The sequence below is a fragment of the Lepus europaeus genome, chromosome 5 (genome assembly GCF_033115175.1).
Source record: "Lepus europaeus isolate LE1 chromosome 5, mLepTim1.pri, whole genome shotgun sequence".
NCBI classification, from domain to species: Eukaryota; Metazoa; Chordata; class Mammalia; order Lagomorpha; family Leporidae; genus Lepus; species Lepus europaeus.
Window position 1 is genome coordinate 14680515 of NC_084831.1, and position 20749 is coordinate 14701263.

Genomic DNA, 20749 nt, shown 5'->3' on the forward strand with positions numbered 1-20749 from the left:
CTCATTTCCACAAACCTTACTTGGACAGTACTATGTTATGTTTGAATTGTAGTATTTTTGGTGAATTCTTATATTATGGTTAGCTAGATGGGCCATTAGTCAGAGCATAAACTTGAAGAAAACCAGGGGCCAGCATTGTGGCATAGCTGGATAAGCTGTAGCTGGCAGTGGTAGCATCCTATATGGTTCAAGTCCTGGCTGCTCCACTTCTGATACAGCTCCCTGATAATGCAAGTGGGAAAGAAGCAGAGAATGGTCCAAGGGCTTGGGTCCCTGCACCCACATGGGAGACCTGGAAGATGCTGCTGGCTCTTGGCTCCAGCCTGGCTCAGACATGGCCATTGCAGCCTTTTGGAGAGTGAACCAGCAGATGGAAGACCAATCTCTCTCTGTAAAATAGCATAAATCTTGAAAAAAAAGTGAACTACTGGGTTTTCCACATTTCTATACCACCCTAGAGCCTGACACATAGTAGCTTTTCTTTTTTTTTTAATTTCAGCTTAAAACTTGCTGTACAGGCTGGCGCCGTGGCTTAACAGGCTAATCCTCCGCCTTGCGGCGCCGGCACACCGGGTTCTAGTCCCGGTTGGGGTGCCGGATTCTATCCCGGTTGCCCCTCTTCCAGGCCAGCTCTCTGGTATGGCCCGGGAAGGCAGTGGAGGAGGGCCCAAGTCCTTGGGCTCTGCACCTGCATGGGAGACCAGGAGAAGCACCTGGCTCCTGGCTTCGGATCAGCGCGATGCGCCGTCCACAGCGGCCACTGGAGGGTGAACCAACGGCAAAAAGGAAGACCTTTCTCTCTGTCTCTCTCTCTCACTATCCACTCTGCCTGTCAAGAAAAAAAGAAAAAAAAAAAAAACTTGCTGTACAAATAAATGACCTGTGAAATAGTTACGGAGGAAGAAAAGGGACAAGTGACAAATAATGTGAACAACCTATAAATTGTCTTCTGTATAATTTGGAACCTTCTCCTCTCTGACTCTAATGCAAATGTGGTAAGGAACATGCTGGCCAAAAACTGATGATTAGATAAAGAGAAATTAACAGCCTCAGCTGTGGGGGTGAGAGAATATCTTGCAACCCAGAGCCTCTGTGGTAAGTTTCTGAATTTCTACCTTTGCTTTCTCAAAGTCCAAGTCTTTGCCAATGGTGGTGAGCAGGCGACACAGACACTCCAGGGATTCCTCATCGTGGTTCTTCAGCAGTTTCACCACACAGTCGTGCATGATGGCTTCAGTCAGCATTTTGAGTTTAAAGAGTTCTCCAATAAACTTGATGTTACCAATGGATCTCCGTCGGGCTTTGTCCTTGGCTTCCTCCAGTTCATCATGAAGCCTTGTCCTCTCCTCTGGCTGTCGTGTGAGAAGGAGTAAGAGCATCTTAATGAGAAGTTGTACTACACAAAAGATACTACGATTCACGATCCTTACTCTTTCTGAGAGTCAGATGCCCCTTGAGGATCTGACAGCGACTGCGGGCTTACTTTTCAAAACACGGAACTACACCCAAAAAGACCTCCTGCTTTTCAGCTCTCCAGAACCCAATGACCTCTCTCAAGTCTAGGTTTAGACTGAATCCCGTTGTGGAGAGCTGGGTTGCTCTGACATTCAGCACTAAAAGGAATAAAGCAGGACCCTTTAAGGAAGTGGGGAGATGCTGTACCGGCCTCCTGTGTCCTTGAAAGCACTCACCATGCGTGAACACTGTCTTTCTGATCACACACTTACAGCACTGGCAGCTTCAAGTTCTTTCTGCTTCTTCTCAAAGACATCATCATCTGCTTTATCTTTTTCAAATTCCTTCTGGCAACGGTTCAGCAATAATTTCCGAAAATTCACTGTGTTACCAGGCTTGTCTGCCATCGGTACTTTGAGCTGCACGCAGACAGGAAAACATAAAAGCAGCAAGATTAAAGACATTCAAAATGTCTATTTTCATTATTGTGCAAAATAATGCTACTGAAAAACAGGTAGGTTTTCTACAAGGGATACACAATTCAGCTTCAGGCATTTCATGATTCAACAGTAAGATGTCCTGAATATTCTAAAGAAAAGATACGTATTATTCTCATACATCTTTTATAGCCATGCCTTTAGCTGAATCAGAAATTCACATCATATCATTACAGCTGTGACCCTTTTTTACCTAACTAGACTTCTTTGATTTACCTCTGTTGGGTTATTACTTTTTTATTTTTAAACTATCATTGTTAAGTATTTTGACTTAATGGAACAAACAGAAATGACTTAAGGCAGGGGAATATTGATTTAAAACTATTATAGTAGGTAAGATCCTAACTCCAGAAAATGGTAGAAGCATGGGGCCAATACTGCAGCGTAGCAGTTAAAGCTGCTGCCTGTGGCACCAGCATCACATACGGGCACTGGTTGCAGTCCCAGCTGCTCCACTTCTGATCCAGCTCCCTGCTAATGCGCCTGGGAAAGCAGCAGAAGATGCTCCAAGTATTTGGGCCCCTGCACCCATATGGGAGACCCAGTAGAAGCTCCTAGCTTCAAATTAGCCCAGCTCCAGCCATTGTGGCAATTTGGGGAGTGAACCAGCAGCTAGAAAATCTGTCTCTGTAATTCTGCCTTTCAAATAAATCCATAAATCTTAAAAAAAATAGTAGAAGTCAGAATATTTGAGGACTTTTCAGATACCATTTCTTTTCTTTAGGGGAATGTCACAATAGTATAATAGTAGTACTTACTATGGTTATCAATATATAGCAGTATACTCACTGATTATTATATGCCAATAGAAGGTATTAAAAATTCTCTGAAAGTGTGGTCTAACAAACGGCCACTATTAGAAATAACCCCTTGACATACAGAAAGATCCAGAGTAAAGCAGGAATGCAATTTGGAGGCTCATAGGTTTCCATCCAGATGCAATAACTGCTTTCCAGGAACTGCAATAGCTCCTATCTTTCAGGTTACTTACGACCAAACATAGACATTTTATGAACATGTCTAGGATATTAACAGATCTGACTGTCACAATGATTCTGACAATAAAATATGTATTTTACAGATGAAATCCCCCTTGAGCACAACTGTATAAAATGGCAAAAAAGTTTTTCTGGAATCACAAAGTGGGTTCCAAAGTTCTAAAATGTATTTGTGTTTGCCTTGGAATATGTACTGTATTTATACTCACAAAATAGCTATCAACAATCAAGAGTGGACTTGGGAGGCTGGTGTTGTGTGGTGGGTTAAGCTGCCACTTGCAGTGTTGGCACCCCATATGAGCATCAGTTCCAGTCCCAGCTGCTCTGCTTACAATCCAGCTCCCCACTAATGGGTCTGGGAAAGCAGCAGCAGATGGCTCAGTGTCTGTCACCTATTGGGAGACCTAGATGGAATTTCTGGCTCCTGGTTTCCACCTGGTCCAGCCCAGCCATTGTGGCCATTTAGGGAGTGAACCAGAGGATGGAAGAGCTCTCTCTTTCCTTGCCCCTCTCCCCCGACCCCACTTTCTGTAAATCTGTTTTTCAAATGAATGAAATAAATCTAAAAAAAAAAAAAAAAAAAAAAAGAACGAACTTGGGACAGCTGTTGATCACGGCTGAATGACTGGAAAAATGTCCTGACACAGAGCACTACAATGCCATACTGTATTTGTGCGAGAAATGACAGCACACACTCCAATATATTTCCTATGATGAATAAAATTTCATTTAACAAGTCTACTTCTAATCAACAAAGGAACTAGGTGTTACCTTACATAGCATGAAGCATTAACTAAAGAAGACAGGATAGAGCGGGTTAACGCCCTTGCCTGTAGCACTGGCATCCCATATGGGTTCTGGTTCGAGACCTGGCTGCTCCACTTCCAATCCAGCTGTCTGCTATGGCAAAAGATGATGGCCCAAGCCCTTGGGCCCCTGCACCCGCATGGGAGACCCAGAAGAAGCTCCTTGCTCCTGGCTTCAGATCAGTGCCGCTCTGGCCATTATGGCCAACTGGGGAGTGAACCATGGGATGCAAGATCCCCCACCACATTCTCCCTCTCCCTCTCCTCTCTCCATGTAACTCTGACTTTCAAATAAATAAATAAATATATCTTTTTTTTTTTAAAAAGAAGACAGAAACATCATCAAATAATTTTTTAGACAATTGTAGCAATATTAATATATCCTTACTCTGAATTCAGGCAAACAAATATAAGTGACTATAAATTATTTCACAGTCAGGCCTATCCTACACTCACACAAGGGGGCTCAGGCGTTTTTCAGTCTTCAAGAAATGCTCCATGAAAGCAAAGGTTTTTGGAAGCAAATGCCAAAGGTAGTGTCTACCTTTTATTACACAGGACCCAGAACACACAATAAAGCACTGATTAAGAAATACAAAAGAGAATCAAGAACTGCATTTATGAGCAGCTGGCAAATCACAGAGCACCAACATAACAGGTTCTAGAACAAACTAAATGCTATTTCAATCTGTTGCTTCTTAGGAATGTTAAATTAAACCAATTGAACAGTCCCATCCAACTTCTTGGCATATTTATCATCATCTATATTAAGTATATAATTGATAGGTAAGAAAAAATGGCCTGGGCTCCAAAGAGATGTTCTCTACATTATGGATTTACTGTGCAGAAAATGGGAGGAATGTGGACAACAGAATGAAAATACAAACCACTGCAATCTGAGAGGTCTTCCGAAAGTTCAGAGCAGAGTGTTTAGCCTAGTGGTTACACCCACATCCCACCCTGGAATACCGGGGTCTGAAACCAGGCTCCAGCTTACAGCTTCCTAATGCAGACCCCGGAAGGCAACTTGTGCTATGTCAGGTTAGGGTAGGAGACCTGAATTAAGTTTCCAGCTCTCAGTTTGGGCTAGGAAACACTGTTGTAGGCATTTGGGAAGTGAATCAGTAAATGGAAACTCCTCTATCTTTCGGATAAATAAAACAAAAATTAGAAACAAAACTGTAAGTTCAGGTGTTTGGCACAGTGGTTACCAACACCTCTTGGGACGCACACATCCCATATTGTAGTGCTTAGTTTTGGTCTCCAGCTCTGCTTCTGCTTTCAGATTCCTGCTGATGTAGACCCTGAGAGACCACAGATGATGCCTCAAGTACTTGGGTCCCTGCCACCCACGAAGGAGACAACTGAGTTCCTGGCTCCTAGCTTCTACCAGAGCAGCCCCGGCTGTGTGTGCACTGTGGGCATTTGCAGAAGGAACCACTGCACAGAAGATCCTTCTCTGTCTCCTTGCCTTTCAAAAGCAAACAGTAAAATGTAAACATGGATTCTGAAATTTTTTATACCAAGACAAACATATCTTTTAATTCCATTTTCCCCACAAACTTAAAAAACATTTATTTATTTTCTTATGGCTCCAATAGCCAGGGCCGGGCCAGGCTAAGGCCAGAAGCCAGGAACTCTAGCTGGCTTCCTACATGAGTGGCAGGAACTCACGTACTTGAGCCATCATCTGCTGCTTCCAGGTGTATTAGCAGGGAGCTGGACCAGAAATGGGGTAGCCAGGAGATGAACTGGGACAACGATAAGGGAAACGGTGTCTCAGGCAGTGACGTAACCTGCTTTTTGACAACAACTGCCCCTCCACATATTTTTTGACGTAGCCTCACATGGAAAGAGGGACCAGAGTTTAACTGAGTTCTCCTGCCCCCTCAAAAGTCAGAGAGTTGAAGCAAATACAATTTGTGATGGTTTGGGTGACAAAAACAAATACAAACCATATATGGTAAGGGTAAGTTCCACCATACAAAAGATGTTAAAGGCTGTGCCATAAAGTCCTTGAGTATAAAATTTCTCAGCTATGATTTTTACAAACTTTTATGTAGGGGAGGTTATGTTGAAAACCAAAAGTTAAAGACTTAGGCTCGCCGCCACCGTGGCTTAACAGGCTAATCCTCCACCTTGCGGCGCAGGCACACGGGGTTCTAGTCCCAGTTGGGGCGCCGGATTCTATCCCGGTTTCCCCTCTTCCAGGCCAGCTCTCTGGTATGGCCCGGGAAGGCAGTGGAGGATGGCCCAAGTGCTTGGGCCCTGCACCCCATGGGAGACCAGGAGAAGCACCTGGCTCCTGGCTTCGGATCAGCACAATGCACCGGCCGCAGTGGCCACTGGAGGATGAACCAACGGCAAAAAGGAAGACCTTTCTCTCTGTCTCTCTCTCTCACTATCCACTCTGCCTGTCCAAAAAAAAAAAAAAAAAAAAAAAAAACAACACCCAACTTAGGCTCAGACTATTTTCTTGCTTGAGAAATACACACACACATTGTCTTTAACAAAAGCTCCAGGTTTATCATCTAAAACAAGGGGGGCGTACTTGCACCCAGCTGAGAGGACAGTTTTGTGTATTTAATGACATCGGTGCTGTGGAAGCACTGATCTGTTAAGTGAGCTGTAGCTGAAGCGTGCAGAAGGAGTGTGTGCACTGAAGGAGTACTGGAAATGAACCCTGGTTCCCTAACGATACAACTGTGAACTTTATCAATGCCCTCAGTGAGCGCCAGCCCCTTCACCTGCAAACACACCCTCCAGACTGCAGACTGAAGGACGTCAGAAGGTAGCTCTTGGGGAGCCCAGCAGTTGAAACACCTGCACCTCACAGCGCAGCAGTTCCTGGTTCAGATTCCTGGCTCTGCTTCCTAAAACTGGCAATCGTGATGGCTCAAGCCATTGGATTCCTGCTATGCTTGTGGGAGGCCTACATGGTATTCCTGGATCCTGGCTCTGGCTCCGGCCCTAGCCTGGTGCTAGCCATTGTGGGCATCTGGAGAGTGAACCAGCAAATGGGAGAAAGCAGGAAATTTGGATACGATCATAATCAGAGTTCTGCTGTATAATTTTGGCTAAGTTACTTAGCTTCACTGCACCTGTTTCTTTTGAACATGGAAATAACATCTATCAAGACTGTTGATAGATGACTGACTGTCCTGGCAAGGCGAACAATAGAGGCTGATAGATAACAGGGGCCATAAACAATTAATACAGCTGCAATTAAACACTCAGAGCTGTATGTGACATGTCTATGACTAAAAATTAACAGTAACTTGTATTATAACAACACAGCTATTAAAGAAAGGATGTAAGCAAACTTATTCACTAAACAGTAGGAAAAAAGTACAAAAAGCAAGGGAAATGAACATCTGGGATCCCCAAACATTGGTCAAGGGAAATTTCACAAGTACAGAACATAAAGAATATGTGATCATACATAAGCTTTTCACTTGAAAGTATGAAGACGAAATAATAAACAGAATGGCCATAGATTTGCAAAAAAGGAATTCTAAATGAAGGAATGCCTAGCCGCACAGCTCACTGAAGGCCTGCTTTGGAACATAATAGTAATGCCTCTGGGGGTGGTCGTGGAAATCAGAAAGCCAAGTAGAACACAGCCTCTGCGAAGCGTGATTCGTGGTGAATGTTTTTGTTCTCAGAGATGATAAATGTGACAGGACCATGACATTGGTAAGTCAGTGTATGCTGCCTGATGGACAATGGCTTGTCAAGAGGCTGAAATTGTTTAGTCTAAACAGAACAGATGTCTCAGTCTGCTCCAACTGCTCTAAAAATGGGGGGACACAGTGGGGAGACTTTAACAACAGGCATTGATTCCTCAGTTCTGGAAGCTGAGAAGTCCAAAATCAGGGTGTCACTTGGTTCTTGGTGAAGACCCACTTCCTAGCGTGCATACAGCGGATGTCTCACTGGACCCTCAGGTGTCAGGGAGAAACTGCTCTGGAGTTTCTTCTTCTTCTTAGAAAGGCACTAACCAACTATAAACTTACTTACTATACAACTTATACTATACTTGCTATACAACTATAAACTATAAACTTACTTAGGCCCCAGAGGCCCTACCTGCTTACATCAATAGCGAAGGTTAGGCTTCAAGTTATAAATTTTGAGGGGACACAAACATCAGTCCATTAACCATGGACAACACAGATGTTTGCAAATGTGATCATGGAAAGTAGCAAGAATGAAAGGTTTTGTGTGACAGTGAGAAAAGGAATTATTTAGCAACTGTAATTTTCATTTAGTGTAGACAGTTACCAAAATGAAGATGTATTTGTGTTTTAAAGGGGTTAAAAGATGGTTTCTGATCCTCAGGGAGCAAGGGAGTCAGCGGGAACATTTCAGTAAGCATGTCTACTAAGTAAGCAGGAGTCAGTGGTCAACAGAAACCACCTTCCTCCGCCCCGCCCCGCCCCGCCCTTCCCTTTTCCCCCACAGGAGAAACGTGGCCTGTCTACATGTAGGTCACTCAGCAATCTTGGATATGCATGTTGCCTGTGTCACAAAGTAATTTTCTTCAAGTAACAAGACTCGTTCTGCTGACATATTTGTTAGCATTCAGAGTATACACTTCTCCAGAAGGAGCACAGTCCCAAAGAATCACCAAGGGCTATCAGCTGTGTGGTAACCATGACAATTGACACGACTTAGCATGCTCAGGATTTTCAACGCTGTTTCAGAACATAAAGACGCCGGCAATAACCCCATAGCCCAGAAGTCATTTTGCCTGCAAAGCACGTGCTGATCTGAGGTCAGCTGTTAATATGATGAGTATAATGCAAGCAAACGGCACTTCCTTACTAAGTCTATAGCATGGCTTTCTAGAGGCTAGCCTACTCTTACATGGGAACAGCAGGAAAGCAACTGTTCATATATAATATAAGTCGTGAGTTGACAGTGACATGCTATCCTCTACTAGTGGTTATGGTCCTGACCTTAGTCACCTGCTAAAACTGTACATAACCCACCACGTATACCAGGAATACATCGATCAAAACACATCTCTGAGATACACCTGAAGAGGTATGTAGTGCTCAGAGACAAACACAGGAGTCAAAGGGAATGCAGTTATAAAAGGGCAGGCAATTTCTGATCATCTTTTCACCAACACATCTGTTATCTCCCATCAGGTAAGCTGTATATCCCTCCTCCTCCAGTCACCCCCAGCCCCTTGCTGCTGCCCAAGGTTGACTTTCCATGTCTGCAATTCCAGGCTTGACTTCTGACAAGATTCTTCTGTGTCCCTTGCTCTCTGTCTCTTCCTATTCTCAGTCTTGTCATTTTTTTCATAGTTTCCTTTTAGGCACTTAAAGTGGCAACATACAAGTTCTGGGCCTGGTAACACAGGGCACAGAATGACAAAAACAAACAAACAAAAAAACACCACAACAAAAACCACCCCTATCTTTAATGTCATTCTTTGTAGCTGAGGTATGGCTGGCTGCCAGAGCAGAGGAAAAAAGTAACAAGAGCAGATTTAAGTCATATTATATTAAACTCTTTCAAGCTGGTCACTCTCTCAGTCAGGCATTGACTCACTCCCAGCACAAGTCTTAGGGTCTATTATGTGCCAGGAAGTGGAATAGAGTAGTGAACACAACAGAAAAGATTTCTGTCCTTAGGAATTTATATTCTAGAGGTTTCTGAGACAGATATTCATTGCAATTATGAGTAAAACAAAAGCATACATTTAACATTTTTATAATTCAATTAAAATTGTATTGAAGTACAGATTTAGATAAAAGACAACATTTCCCTTGCCCATTGTTCTCCATTCGCCAGGCAACTCAGGTGTCCTCCTTCTGAAAGAAATGCTAAGTTCTAGTTAAATGCTTTGCTGTTCACACAAGGGGCATTGCAGTCTTCTGTTGTCTTGCCTAGTTGAACTAACAGAAGCTGTGGTGTACTCCAGAGCCCTGGCCCAGCCCTGGCCCACCCTGGCCCAGCCCTGGCCCAGCCCTTGCCATTGCTAGCATTTGAGGGGTAAGCCAGCAGACAGGAATGCTTTCTGTCTCTCTCTCTCTCTCCCTCAAAAAATAATAAAGATTAATGAATAAAAGTACCAGAAAACACTGGGCAGGCACAGATGCTCCAGATACTATATACACAAAGACTGGAGTTTATCCTTGAGATTTTTCTAGAATCAGTATAGAAATAAGAAGACGGGCCGGTGCCGTGGCTCAACAGGCTAATCCTCCGCCTTGCGGCACCGGCACACTAGGTTCTAGTTCTGGTCGGGGCACTGGATTCTGTCCCGGTTGCCCCTCTTCCAGGCCAGCTCTCTGCTATGGCCCAGGAGTGCAGTGGATGATGGCCCAAGTGCTTGGGCCCTGCACCCCATGGGAGACCAGGATAAGTACTTGGCTCCTGCCTTCGGATCAGCACGGTGTGCCGGCCACAGCGTGCTGGCCATGGCGGCCATTGGAGGGCGAACCAACGGCAAAGGAAGACCTTTCTCTCTGTCTCTCTCTCTCTCACTATCCACTCTGCCTGTCAAAAAAAAAAAAAAAAAAAGAAAGAAAAAAGAAAAAAAGAAAAAAAAAAGAAAAGAAAAGAAATAACGACAAGATTTACTGTCTCTTAACAATCTCCTTAAGCCCTTCATAGTTTACCACGGTAGGGCTTGGTGGAGCAGGCAACAGCACATACATCTATATGTCTCATTTTCAGGGCAACTTGGGAAAGCCCATTCTATTAGTTTCCTCTAAATGAAAAGCACACACTGTCTCTTTTTCTTTGAGGGGCAGGGAAACAGAGAGAGACAGACAGACAGACGGACAGACAAAGGAAGAACCCGAGCTCCTACTCGTGGATGCACTCCCCAGATGCCCACAGTGACAGAGGCTGGAGTCAGGTCTCTCTCATGGGTAGCAGGGACCCAGTTATTTCAGCGATCACCAATGCACCCAGGGTCTGCATTACAGGACGCTTGAATCAGGAGTGGAGCTGAATTCAAACTCAAGCAGTCCATATGGTATATGGGCATCTTAATCAGCATCTTTATTGTTAGGCCAAATATCTGTGGCAGTTTTTCTTAAAAAACCCAACATCTTTTAAGACTTCATGGAAAAAACTGGTATACAAGGGCCAATGCTGTAAGGCAGTAGGCTAAGCCTCCGCCTGTGGCGCCAGCATCCCATAAGGGTGCTGATTCATGTCCCAGCTGGCTGCTCCTTTTCTGATTCAGCTCTTTGCTAATGGCATGTGAAAGCAGTGGAAGATGGCTCAAGTGCTTGGGCTCCTGAAACCATGTGGGAAGGAACCCCGAAGGAAGCTCCTTGCTCCTGGCTTTGGATCATTCCAACTCTAGCCATTGTGGCCATTTGGGGAGTGAACCAGCAGATGGAAGGCCTCTCTCTCTCTGTCCTTCCCTCTGTGTATAGCTCTGCCTCTTAAATAAATAGACAAAAAAAAAAAAAAAAAAAAAAAAAAAAACAAACAAAGCAAACAAAATACTGGTGTATAATTTAATTTTTTCTTTAGGATTCACCTAGATAATCACTTCAAAGTTACGAAAGGAATTTCAGATGTATGCTATCCATTTGATTTACATGGGAGCAGAAGAAAGGTTTAAAAACTGCTCTAGAGGGCCAGTGCTGTGGTACAATAGGTTAATCCTCTGCCCGCAGTGCCAGCATCCCATTCAGGCACTGGTTCTAGTCTCAGCTGCTCCTCTTCTGATCCAGCTCTCTGCTATGGCCTGGGAAAGCAGTAGGAGAGAGCCCAAGCCTTTGGGCACCTGCACCCATGTGGGAGACCCAGAAGAACCTCCTGGCTCCTGGCTTCAGATCAGCCCAGCTTGGGCTTTTGGGCCATTTGGGGAGGGAGCTAGCAGATGGAAGATCTCTCTTTCTCTGTGCTTCTGCCTCTCTGTAACTCTACCTTTAAAATTAAAATAAATTTTAAAATAATATATATATATATATAATTTACTGTATACGGATGGAAATACGTCATTTTTCCATTCTTAAGACTATGAATCAGGTTATAAGACCTTGCAATTCAATCTGTGGCTGGTTCAATAGCAGCATATTGTGATAATGAAGTGTTTGTGTAAGTCTCTTGTACATATAAAAACCTGAGCTATTTTCTGACTGTTAGGTTAAGTTGCAATTATCTTCTTCTACTATGTGGCTTGCATTTTTATTCTTTTCAAGATATCCTTTGGTGAAAAATGCTCCTATTTTTTAAAACAATTTTTATTTACTTTTTGTTTTATCTTATTTGAAGAACAGAGAGACACAGACACAGAGAGGAACCTTCCATCGGCTGGTTCACTGGCCAAAAGGACACAAAATTTGGGCTTATAATAATTGTTCAAAGCAACACATAGATGGTTTCTGTTATTATAGTCATCTTCACTCTGTAGCTGGCATTTCCAGAACTGCACTATCTGGACTTAGAGCACTTCCCATCACCTATCACCAATATAGTTCCAATTTATTTTTGACTTAATACAGGCCAAATACTGAGTTAGGAACTTAAGATAATCTCATTTGATTTGTCCTCATAATATCATAAATTATATGAACTTATTTTATGGATTAAAACTGAGACTAGTAAACTATTCAAAGGGTATAAACTTAGCAAGTGGCAAAGTATATTTAGTTTAAATAAAAATATTTAATTGTAAAGCTTAAATATTAAACCCATAATTGTAAGACTCCTAAGCCAGAGTTTGCAGCCACTATGTCATGCTTGGTGCTTTAGACATGAACTTGCCTGGACTACTTTCTTTGTTCTCTATACTTGTATCCCTCATGATCCCAGGTTCAGCTGGAGCTTTATTTGCTCCATGAAAATTTGTCACTCTCACACCAATACAATTTCTTTTTCCTCCAATATATGTTTTGGGTTTAAATCACCCATTCAAGCAACAACACACTGCTATATTACAAAATGTAAGTGACTTTTCTTTTTCTGATGAATCCCATTTTATTTTTCAATATGGACGTTAGGGTGTTTTTCTGTTTTTTTGTTTTTTTTTAGATTTATTTATTGACTTGAAAGGCAGACATAGAGAGAAAAGGAGAGAAAAAGAGAAAGAGAGAGAGATTTATTTTCCATCCTCTGGTTCATTCCCCAAATGCCTGAAAAGGCTGGGGCTGGGAAAGGCTGAAGCCAGGAGACAAGAGTTCTTCCAGGTCTCCCACATGAGTTCAGGGGCCTAAGAACTTGGGCCATCTTCTGCTGCTCTTCCAGGTCACTAACAGGGAGCTGGGATGGAAGTGGAGTGGTTAGAACTTGAACTGGTGCCCAAATGGGATGCTGGCACTTCAGACAGTGTCTTAACCTACTGTGCCAGAGTGCCAGCCCAGGTTTGTTTTTGTTTTTTTTTTTTTTTTAAGATTTATGTATCTATTTGAAAGACAGAGTCAGAAAGAGAGAGAGAGAGAAAGAGAGCGAGAGAGAATGCAAATGATAAAGAGAGGTCTTCCATTTGCTGCTTTCCCAAGTGCATCAGCAGGGTCCCAGATCAGGAGCGGAGCAGCCAGGACACCAACCGGTGCCCATATGGGATGCTGGTGCTATAGGTGGCGGCTTAATCTGCAATGCAGCCACCCTATCGTTTAGGGTATTAAAAATAGGAGATGTAACTTTGCTAACTTCCAACAGACTTACCTGCCTTTGACATAGGTATTCAAAAATACTGGTAGAATGATAGAATTTTGCATTTTCATAGCTTGTTTCTAAGAAATGAGGTATGATGAAATGAGTTGTAGTAATTTAGAAAAAAACCCACATGTTAAAGATCATACATTTCTGACACAAGTACCTTGGTAACAGTACCCACATGGTACATGGCAGTTTTATGACTGCAGAATACAAGAGGGCAATGAACATTAATCAGAAGGTCTCCATTCTGTCTTGCCCTAGCACGGACAGGCTGTGCAGATTAAATGGCTGTGGATAATATAAAAAGAGGTATCTAATGCTTTTAACAGATGAAATGATTAGTTATGAACCCTTCTCACCATAACACAGCTATCCTTTCATTATTGTGGAGGCTAGAATTAGAATTAGAAGTAACCTTTTTTTTTAATTTCAAATTTAACTAAAGGTAAAAGCAAGCATGTGCTTTATTTCTGGAAGATGCAAAGGGAGAAACTGGCTGCCCATGACAGTAATTTCTGTTACTAATGTAAAGCTTGGAAACCTCTGGAACAAGATGGATGAGATCATCATGTGCCCACTTCAATCCTGTCTCCATATCCCTACCAGAGGTGAATATACAGTTTAATAAAGGAAGATTCTCCTTATACAACGAGGATGCTTTGTTAGTAAGTGCTAAAAATATATTCTCCCCTTTACGTGGCCCCAGTGAGACTTCTGGGAAGAATGTGCAGTGAGGGGAGAATATACCTCTTGGAGATTTCTCGTTTTACTCCTTCCTCTCTTCTTACCGTTACTAGACATCGACACATGTTTGCGTAAGCCACAGAGAAACTGGGTTCATCAATAGCCTTCTCAAAGACCAGGTCAATGACTCCTTTCAGCCGCTCCTCTGTGTCAACAGTAAGTCCTGACACTTGTTTCATCAGTTGGTTGAACATCTGCGGTGTCAATTTATTTAAGATACTTCGCACTTTCCTAAAAAGTTCCTAGAAGGGCCACAAAGAAGAAAGAAAAAACACCCACATTAGAATAACTATGACAACATGATGCTTGATGTAAGGTTTAGTTCTAATAACTAATTTAATTCCTCAAATTATTAAAGATTGTGGGCTAGTTACAGAAATGATTAAATCCATCAATTTTAACACCTTCTTATTACTACTGATGAGAAATCTAGAAACTGGCTATAGTCACATCTTGCTGGTGAAAGCATCACCCAGTATGTATCTAAGGGTATCCTGGCAATATGTATTAAAAGCTTTAAAATTGTGATGTAGGCCTTGAACAAGTAGTTATGATATTATAAAATTATTCATATTTAGGGATACATACAAAGATTTTGATCAATAACTTCTATCATATAACCCTTCAGAGAAGTTAATTTCAACATTCAAAAACAGAACTCTGTCTGAATGACGGCACAATATAAGTATGGTGTGAAATGTAGGAAACGCTATGCAGACGTCTTCTAGGAGATGTTGCAGAAAGAAACTCATCAGTTAGGAGCAGGAGAGACCATCCTCAATGACAAACAGGATATCTACAATCTGAAGAGTGAAACACTGAATGTTTGCTCTTAGGGGATGAAGCCAAATTATCTGTTCTCATCATTCTTAATAACACACTAGAGAAGAAGAAATAAACCCTTTATTCACAGATGATAGTTGTCTACATTGAAAATCATGAGAAAGTCTAAAAACAGACACAACAATTATTGAGTCTAGCAATTATAGGATACAATGTTCAAAATGCAAAATGTCAACCATATTTCTATATGTTAGCAATGAATAATTAAAAATGAAGATTTTCTTCAAGTATGATAGCATCCAAACTCATGAAGTACATAGTTTAAGATTGAACAAAATAGCTACAGGAGCTGTATGATGAAAACTACAAATTACTAAAGAAAGAAATCAAAGAGGACCTAAATCAATGGAGAACTATATTATTTACAAAAATTCTAGTAGTGCATTTCGGTTTTTATTTTTGGTAAAAATTCATCAACTGACTCTATAAGTCATATGGAAAGGCAAAAAAACTAGAAGAGCATAAACAATTTTGAAAAATAAAGTTTGAGGAATAACAGAACTTTTCAACATTTTAGTATATAAAGTTACTATACAAACAGTGTGTAGAAGAGAGAGTCTAGATATAGACTTACACATACAGATGGAACTGACTTTCAGAAAAGATGGAAGGAAAATTCAATGGAGGAAAGAGTCTTTTCAATATATGTTGTTAGAAGAATTGAATATCCATCAGAAGAAAAAACGAACTTGTATTCATATCTTGCACCTTTTACAAAACTTAACTAAACCTGGATCACAGAATTAAATGTACAATGTTGAGTGGGCATTTTGGGTTCAATTTCCAGTTCAGGTTCTGGACTCCATTTTCTTGCTAATGCAAATCCTGGAAGGCAACAGTGATGGCCCTAGTGACTGGACTCTGCCACCTATGTGGAAGGCCTAGTGTAAGTTTCCAGCTCCCATTTTTGACTTGGCCCAGTTCTGTACTTGTGGGTACCTGGGGAATGAACCAGCAGTCTCTGCCCCTCAAATAAATTAATTTTAAAAAGAGTAAAATCTAAAATTATAGACTTCTAGAAGATAACACTGAACAAAAGCTTTGTGTTCTTGAATTATGCAAAGATTTCTTAGACAACAACCAAAACAATCAATGAAAAAATTTAGAGTATTATCAAAATAAAAAACATTTTGTGGAAGACACTGTTAAATGCAGCCTTTTTATTCAACTAGATATTTATTATTTATTATTTTTGATGACATGTATTTAATTTATATTATTGTAAAAGGCCTAACGGGTCTACTAACTAAAGAGTTCAACAAATAAAAAGTACAAAGATGATAGCCCAGCAGGAAAACAAACGAGGGCTAACTATGTACAATAATCAAATGAAAAGATGCTCAACTTCACTCATGTAAAGTAAATTTTAAGTAACAGAATCATTAAAACTAGTAGTATATAATTCTTATCAATTTGCTTGACAAAGATTTAACACTAAGTTTGACAAAACACTATATTTACAGCAAAACTGATACATGAGAGAGAGAGGTCTTCCATCTACTGGTTCACTCTCCAAATGGCTGCAATGGGTAGGGCTGAGCCACACCAAAGCCAGGAGTCAGGAGACAGGGCCTCATCTGGGTCTCCCGCTTGAGTTGCAGGGGCCCAAACACATGGGCCATCTTCTGTTGCTCCCAGGCCATCAGCAGGCAGCTGGGTGGAAAGTGAAGCATCTGGGAGCCGCATCCAGAGATGCCGGAGTGCAGGCAGCAGGTTTACTCACTGCACCACAATGCTGGCCCCTCTTTTTTTTTGAGAGAGAGAGAAAAGTAAGATTTATTTCAGTCAGAAACATACTGAAGTGGCCTGGGGGGCAGGAGGAGCTCCGAGAGGCAGACCCCTTTTTTCTTAATTTTAGCTCCTACATATAGGGGAGAAAATGTAGTATTTGTCTTTCTGTGTCTACCTCATACCACTCAACATGATGTCCTTCAGTTTCAACTATCAACAATCTTACAAGATTTATGTTTATTTTATTCAAAAGGCAGAGCTACAGAGAGAGGAACAGTCAGAGATAAAAGAGATCTTTCATTGCTGGTTCACTCCTCAAACGGACACAACAGCTAGAGCTGGGCCAGACTGAAGCCAGGAGCCAGAAGCCTCTTCAAGGTCTCCCTTGTAGATGCAGGGGCCCAAGTACTTGGGCCATTCTTTGCTGCCTTTCCAGGCATATTAGCAGGGAGCTGGATCAGAAGTGGAGCAGCCAGGACTCAAACTGTACTTGAACTGGTGCCCATTTCAGGTGTTGGTGCTACAGGCGGCAGCTTTATCCCTTATACCACAGCACTGGATTCTCATTTTCATAATCTGCATTTTCCATGAACTCTCCGATGACCCATTATATAAAAAACTGAAAACTCAGTGATAAGAAAATATATAACCTGGGGCCGGCCCTGTGGCATAGCGGGTAGGGCCACCACCTGCAGTGCCAGCATCCCATAAGGGTGCTGGTTTGAGTCCCGGCTGCTCCACTTCCGATACAGCTCTCTGCTATGGCCTGGGAAACCAGTGGAGGATGGCCCAGGTCCTTGGGCCCCTGCATCTGTATTGGAGACCCGGAAGAGTCTCCAGGTTCCCGATTTTGGGATCAGCCCAGCTCCGGCTGTTGCAGCCAACTGGGGAGTGAACCAGCAGATGGAAGACCTCCCACTCTCTTTCTGCCTCTCTGTAACTCTGCCTTTCAAATAAATAAATAAATCTGTAAAAGAAGATGGAGACATTGAAGTGGTAAGAGGTCCTGCTCCCTTGCTTCAAACTCCAGTGCACTCCCCTGTCTTCCCCACCATAGTGTTTCTCCCTCTCCAGGTGTCTCTTTTCCACTTTTCCCTGAGTGTCTTGGAACTCGGGCTTCTTACTCAACTCATGAAAGTCAGGGAGTAGTCATTCCTCCTGTGGTGCGTGGTGGGAGACTCTGATATCCAGGTTGAGTTTGACTGTAGGGCCTGTATTTGCTGATGTGGTTGTGCACTGGCACTGTTACTATTCTGGCGACAATATGTTGTCAGATTCATTGATTTTTCTGTGCCACTGTGATGTTTATCATTCTTACTATGGAAAGGCTCTGAAACATTTTTTAGAGGACCTACAATGTGTAAGACATTGTGCTGTACATATTTTGTGGAATGCACATGTTAAGATATTCTTCTTGCCTTTCAAGAACTTAGAGTATGTCTCTTTGGTATTTGTGTTTTACCTAAGAATAAATTTAAATATTGGCTACAGAGGCCGGCGCTGTGGTGTAGTGGGTAAAACTGCCACCTGCAGTGCCGTCATCCCATATGGGTGCTGGTTCTAGTCCTGGCTGCTTCACGTCAGATCCAGCTCTCTGATATGGCCTGGGAAAGCAGTAGAAGATGGCCTAAATCCTCAGGCCTGTGCACCTGCTTGGGAGTCCCGAAAGAAGCTCCTAGCTCTTGGCTTCAGATCGGCGCAGCTCCAGCCATTGCGGCCAATTGTGGAGTGAACCGACATATGGAGGACCTCTCTCTCTCTCTCTCTGCCTCTCCTTTTCTCTCTGTGTAACTCTCACTTTCAAATAAATAAATAAATCTTAAAAAAGGGAAAATATATAACGCAATGAAAAACAATGAAAGACATGAACATAAACTTTACCAAAGAATATATATTAATTCATATATATATATATTTTTTGACAGGCAGAGTGGATAGTGAGAGAGAGAGAGACAGAGAGAAAGGTCTTCCTTTTTGCTGTTGGTTCACCCTCCAATGGCCGCTGCGGCCGGCACATCTTGCTGATCTGAAGCCAGGAGCCAGATGCTTCTCCTGGTCTCCCTTTCGGGTGCAGGGCCCAAGCACTTGGGCCATCCTCCACTGCCTTCCTGGGCCATAGCAGAGAGCTGGCCTGGAAGAGGAGCAACCGGGATAGAATCCGGCGCCCCAACCAGGACTAGAACCCAGTGTGCCGGCGCTGCAAGGCAGAGGATTAGCCTGTTAAGCCACGGCACCAGCCAGAATATATATTAATTCAAAGGTTGTTTAGGGGCCAGCATTGTGGCACAGTAGGTAAGGCTGCTGTGTGCAAGACAGGCATCTCATATGGGTGCCAGTTTGTGTCCTGGCTGCTCCACTTCTGATCCAGCTCCCTGCTAAAGGCCTAGGAAAAGCAGCGGAAAATGGCTCAAGAGTTTGGTCCCTGCATCCACACGGGAGACTCAGATGAAGTGCCTGGCTCCAACCAGGCCCAGCTCTGGCCACTGCCGACATCTAGGAGTAAAACCAGTGATGGAAGATGGTTTCTGTCTCTCCCTCTCTATAATTCTGCCTTTCAAATAAATAAATAAATACATAGTTTTTCTTTAAAAAAAAAAAAAAAAACTATAATGAGATACCAGAGCACATTCACCAAAATGGCTACAATCTTAAAAGCAGAAAATAGCAAGTGGGAGGACGGTGAGGTGTAACTGAAATCCTCACGTAATGACAATGGAAATGCAAAATGGTACAGTTTTGGAAAAGTCTGACATTTCCCAATAATGTTAAACATATATTTACCAAAAGATTCCTGAATTCCATAGATAGGAATTTATCCAATAAAACAAAGCTTACAGCAATTTTATTCATAATTACCAAAACCTGGAAACTATTTATCCTATAAATGGAAGAACAAAGTATAAAATAACTAAATAGTGAAATATTGCTGGGCAATTAAAAAAATCCAACTGATCATACATGTAATAATATGGATGAATCTAAAACATACCCGCTAAGTGAAAGAAGTTATAGTCAAAGCTGTTCTATTTATGTGATTTTCTGGAAAAAGCAGTAATGTTAGAGACAAAGATCCAATGATGGCAATGGGTGGGCATCACGGGAAAGAATGGATCCAAAGCAGTGCAAAGGAAATTGGGAAGCTGTTGATGGAAATGCTTTATATCTTGATTGTGATAGCTACATGATTCTGTATGTTTGAGAACATTACAGAACTTACACAAAAAGGTGAATTTTCCCCTATGTAATCTGTGTCTCAAGAAAATGAAGTTATAAACTCCAAGACAGCATGATTTAATACCGGAAAAAGTTTACAAATGTTTATAAACTCTTTAAAAATTTCTATCTGGGGGCAGGAACGCAGTGCAGCAGGTTAAGCTACAGCTTGAGAGACCCAGGTCCTGTACCTGAGTGCCTGGTTTGAGACCCAGTTACTCCACGCTTCTGACCCAGCTTCCTGCTAATGTACCTGGGAGGAAGTAGATAATGGACCGAGAGCACGGCTTCCTGCCATTCAGGAAGGAGACCCAGGTGGAGTTTCAGCCTCCTGGTTCTGGCCTGGCCCAGCCATACCTGTTGCAGGCACATGGGGAGTGAACCAGAGGATAGAAGACCTCTGTCTCTGACACTCTGCCTTTCAGATAAATAAATAAATAAATCTTATATATGGATTTTTTAGAATGTTTGTGAATATAGAAACAGGAAATAATAAATTTACTTAAATTAAAAAATAATTTTGTCAAGTTTTTCAGAAATAAGTCAGTATTGCTCTTGTAAGGAAAAAAAATTTAGAAGTTTATTGAGTGGGGGGCAGGTAATTAGCCTAGCATTTAAGATGTCCGCCTCTCACACTGTAGTACCTAGGCTGAATTGCCAGCTCTGATTGGACTTCAACTTCTTGTTAAAGCAGACCGTGGGAGGCAGCGGTGATGGCTCAAGTAACTGAATTCCTGTTACACACACAGGAGGCCTGGATTGCATTCACATCTCTTGGCTTTGGCCTGGCCCAGTCCTGGCTATGCAAGCATTTGGGTAG

The 20749-nt window shown here is 42.2% G+C and overlaps 1 protein-coding gene across 11 annotated transcripts in view; it reads right to left on the minus strand.

Annotated features, from left to right (window-relative positions):
• EIF4G3 (eukaryotic translation initiation factor 4 gamma 3) overlaps nucleotides 1-20749 on the minus strand; it is a 366352-nt gene that overhangs the window by 67967 nt on the left and 277636 nt on the right. For all 11 annotated transcript variants that reach the window (XM_062190568.1, XM_062190571.1, XM_062190570.1 and 8 more), the window contains 3 exons: nucleotides 14187-14384; nucleotides 1728-1874; nucleotides 1116-1352 (listed from right to left, as the gene is read on the minus strand). In XM_062190568.1, the coding sequence (XP_062046552.1) occupies nucleotides 1116-1352; nucleotides 1728-1874; nucleotides 14187-14384 (582 nt within the window). The remainder of the gene's footprint in view (nucleotides 1-1115; nucleotides 1353-1727; nucleotides 1875-14186; nucleotides 14385-20749) is intronic.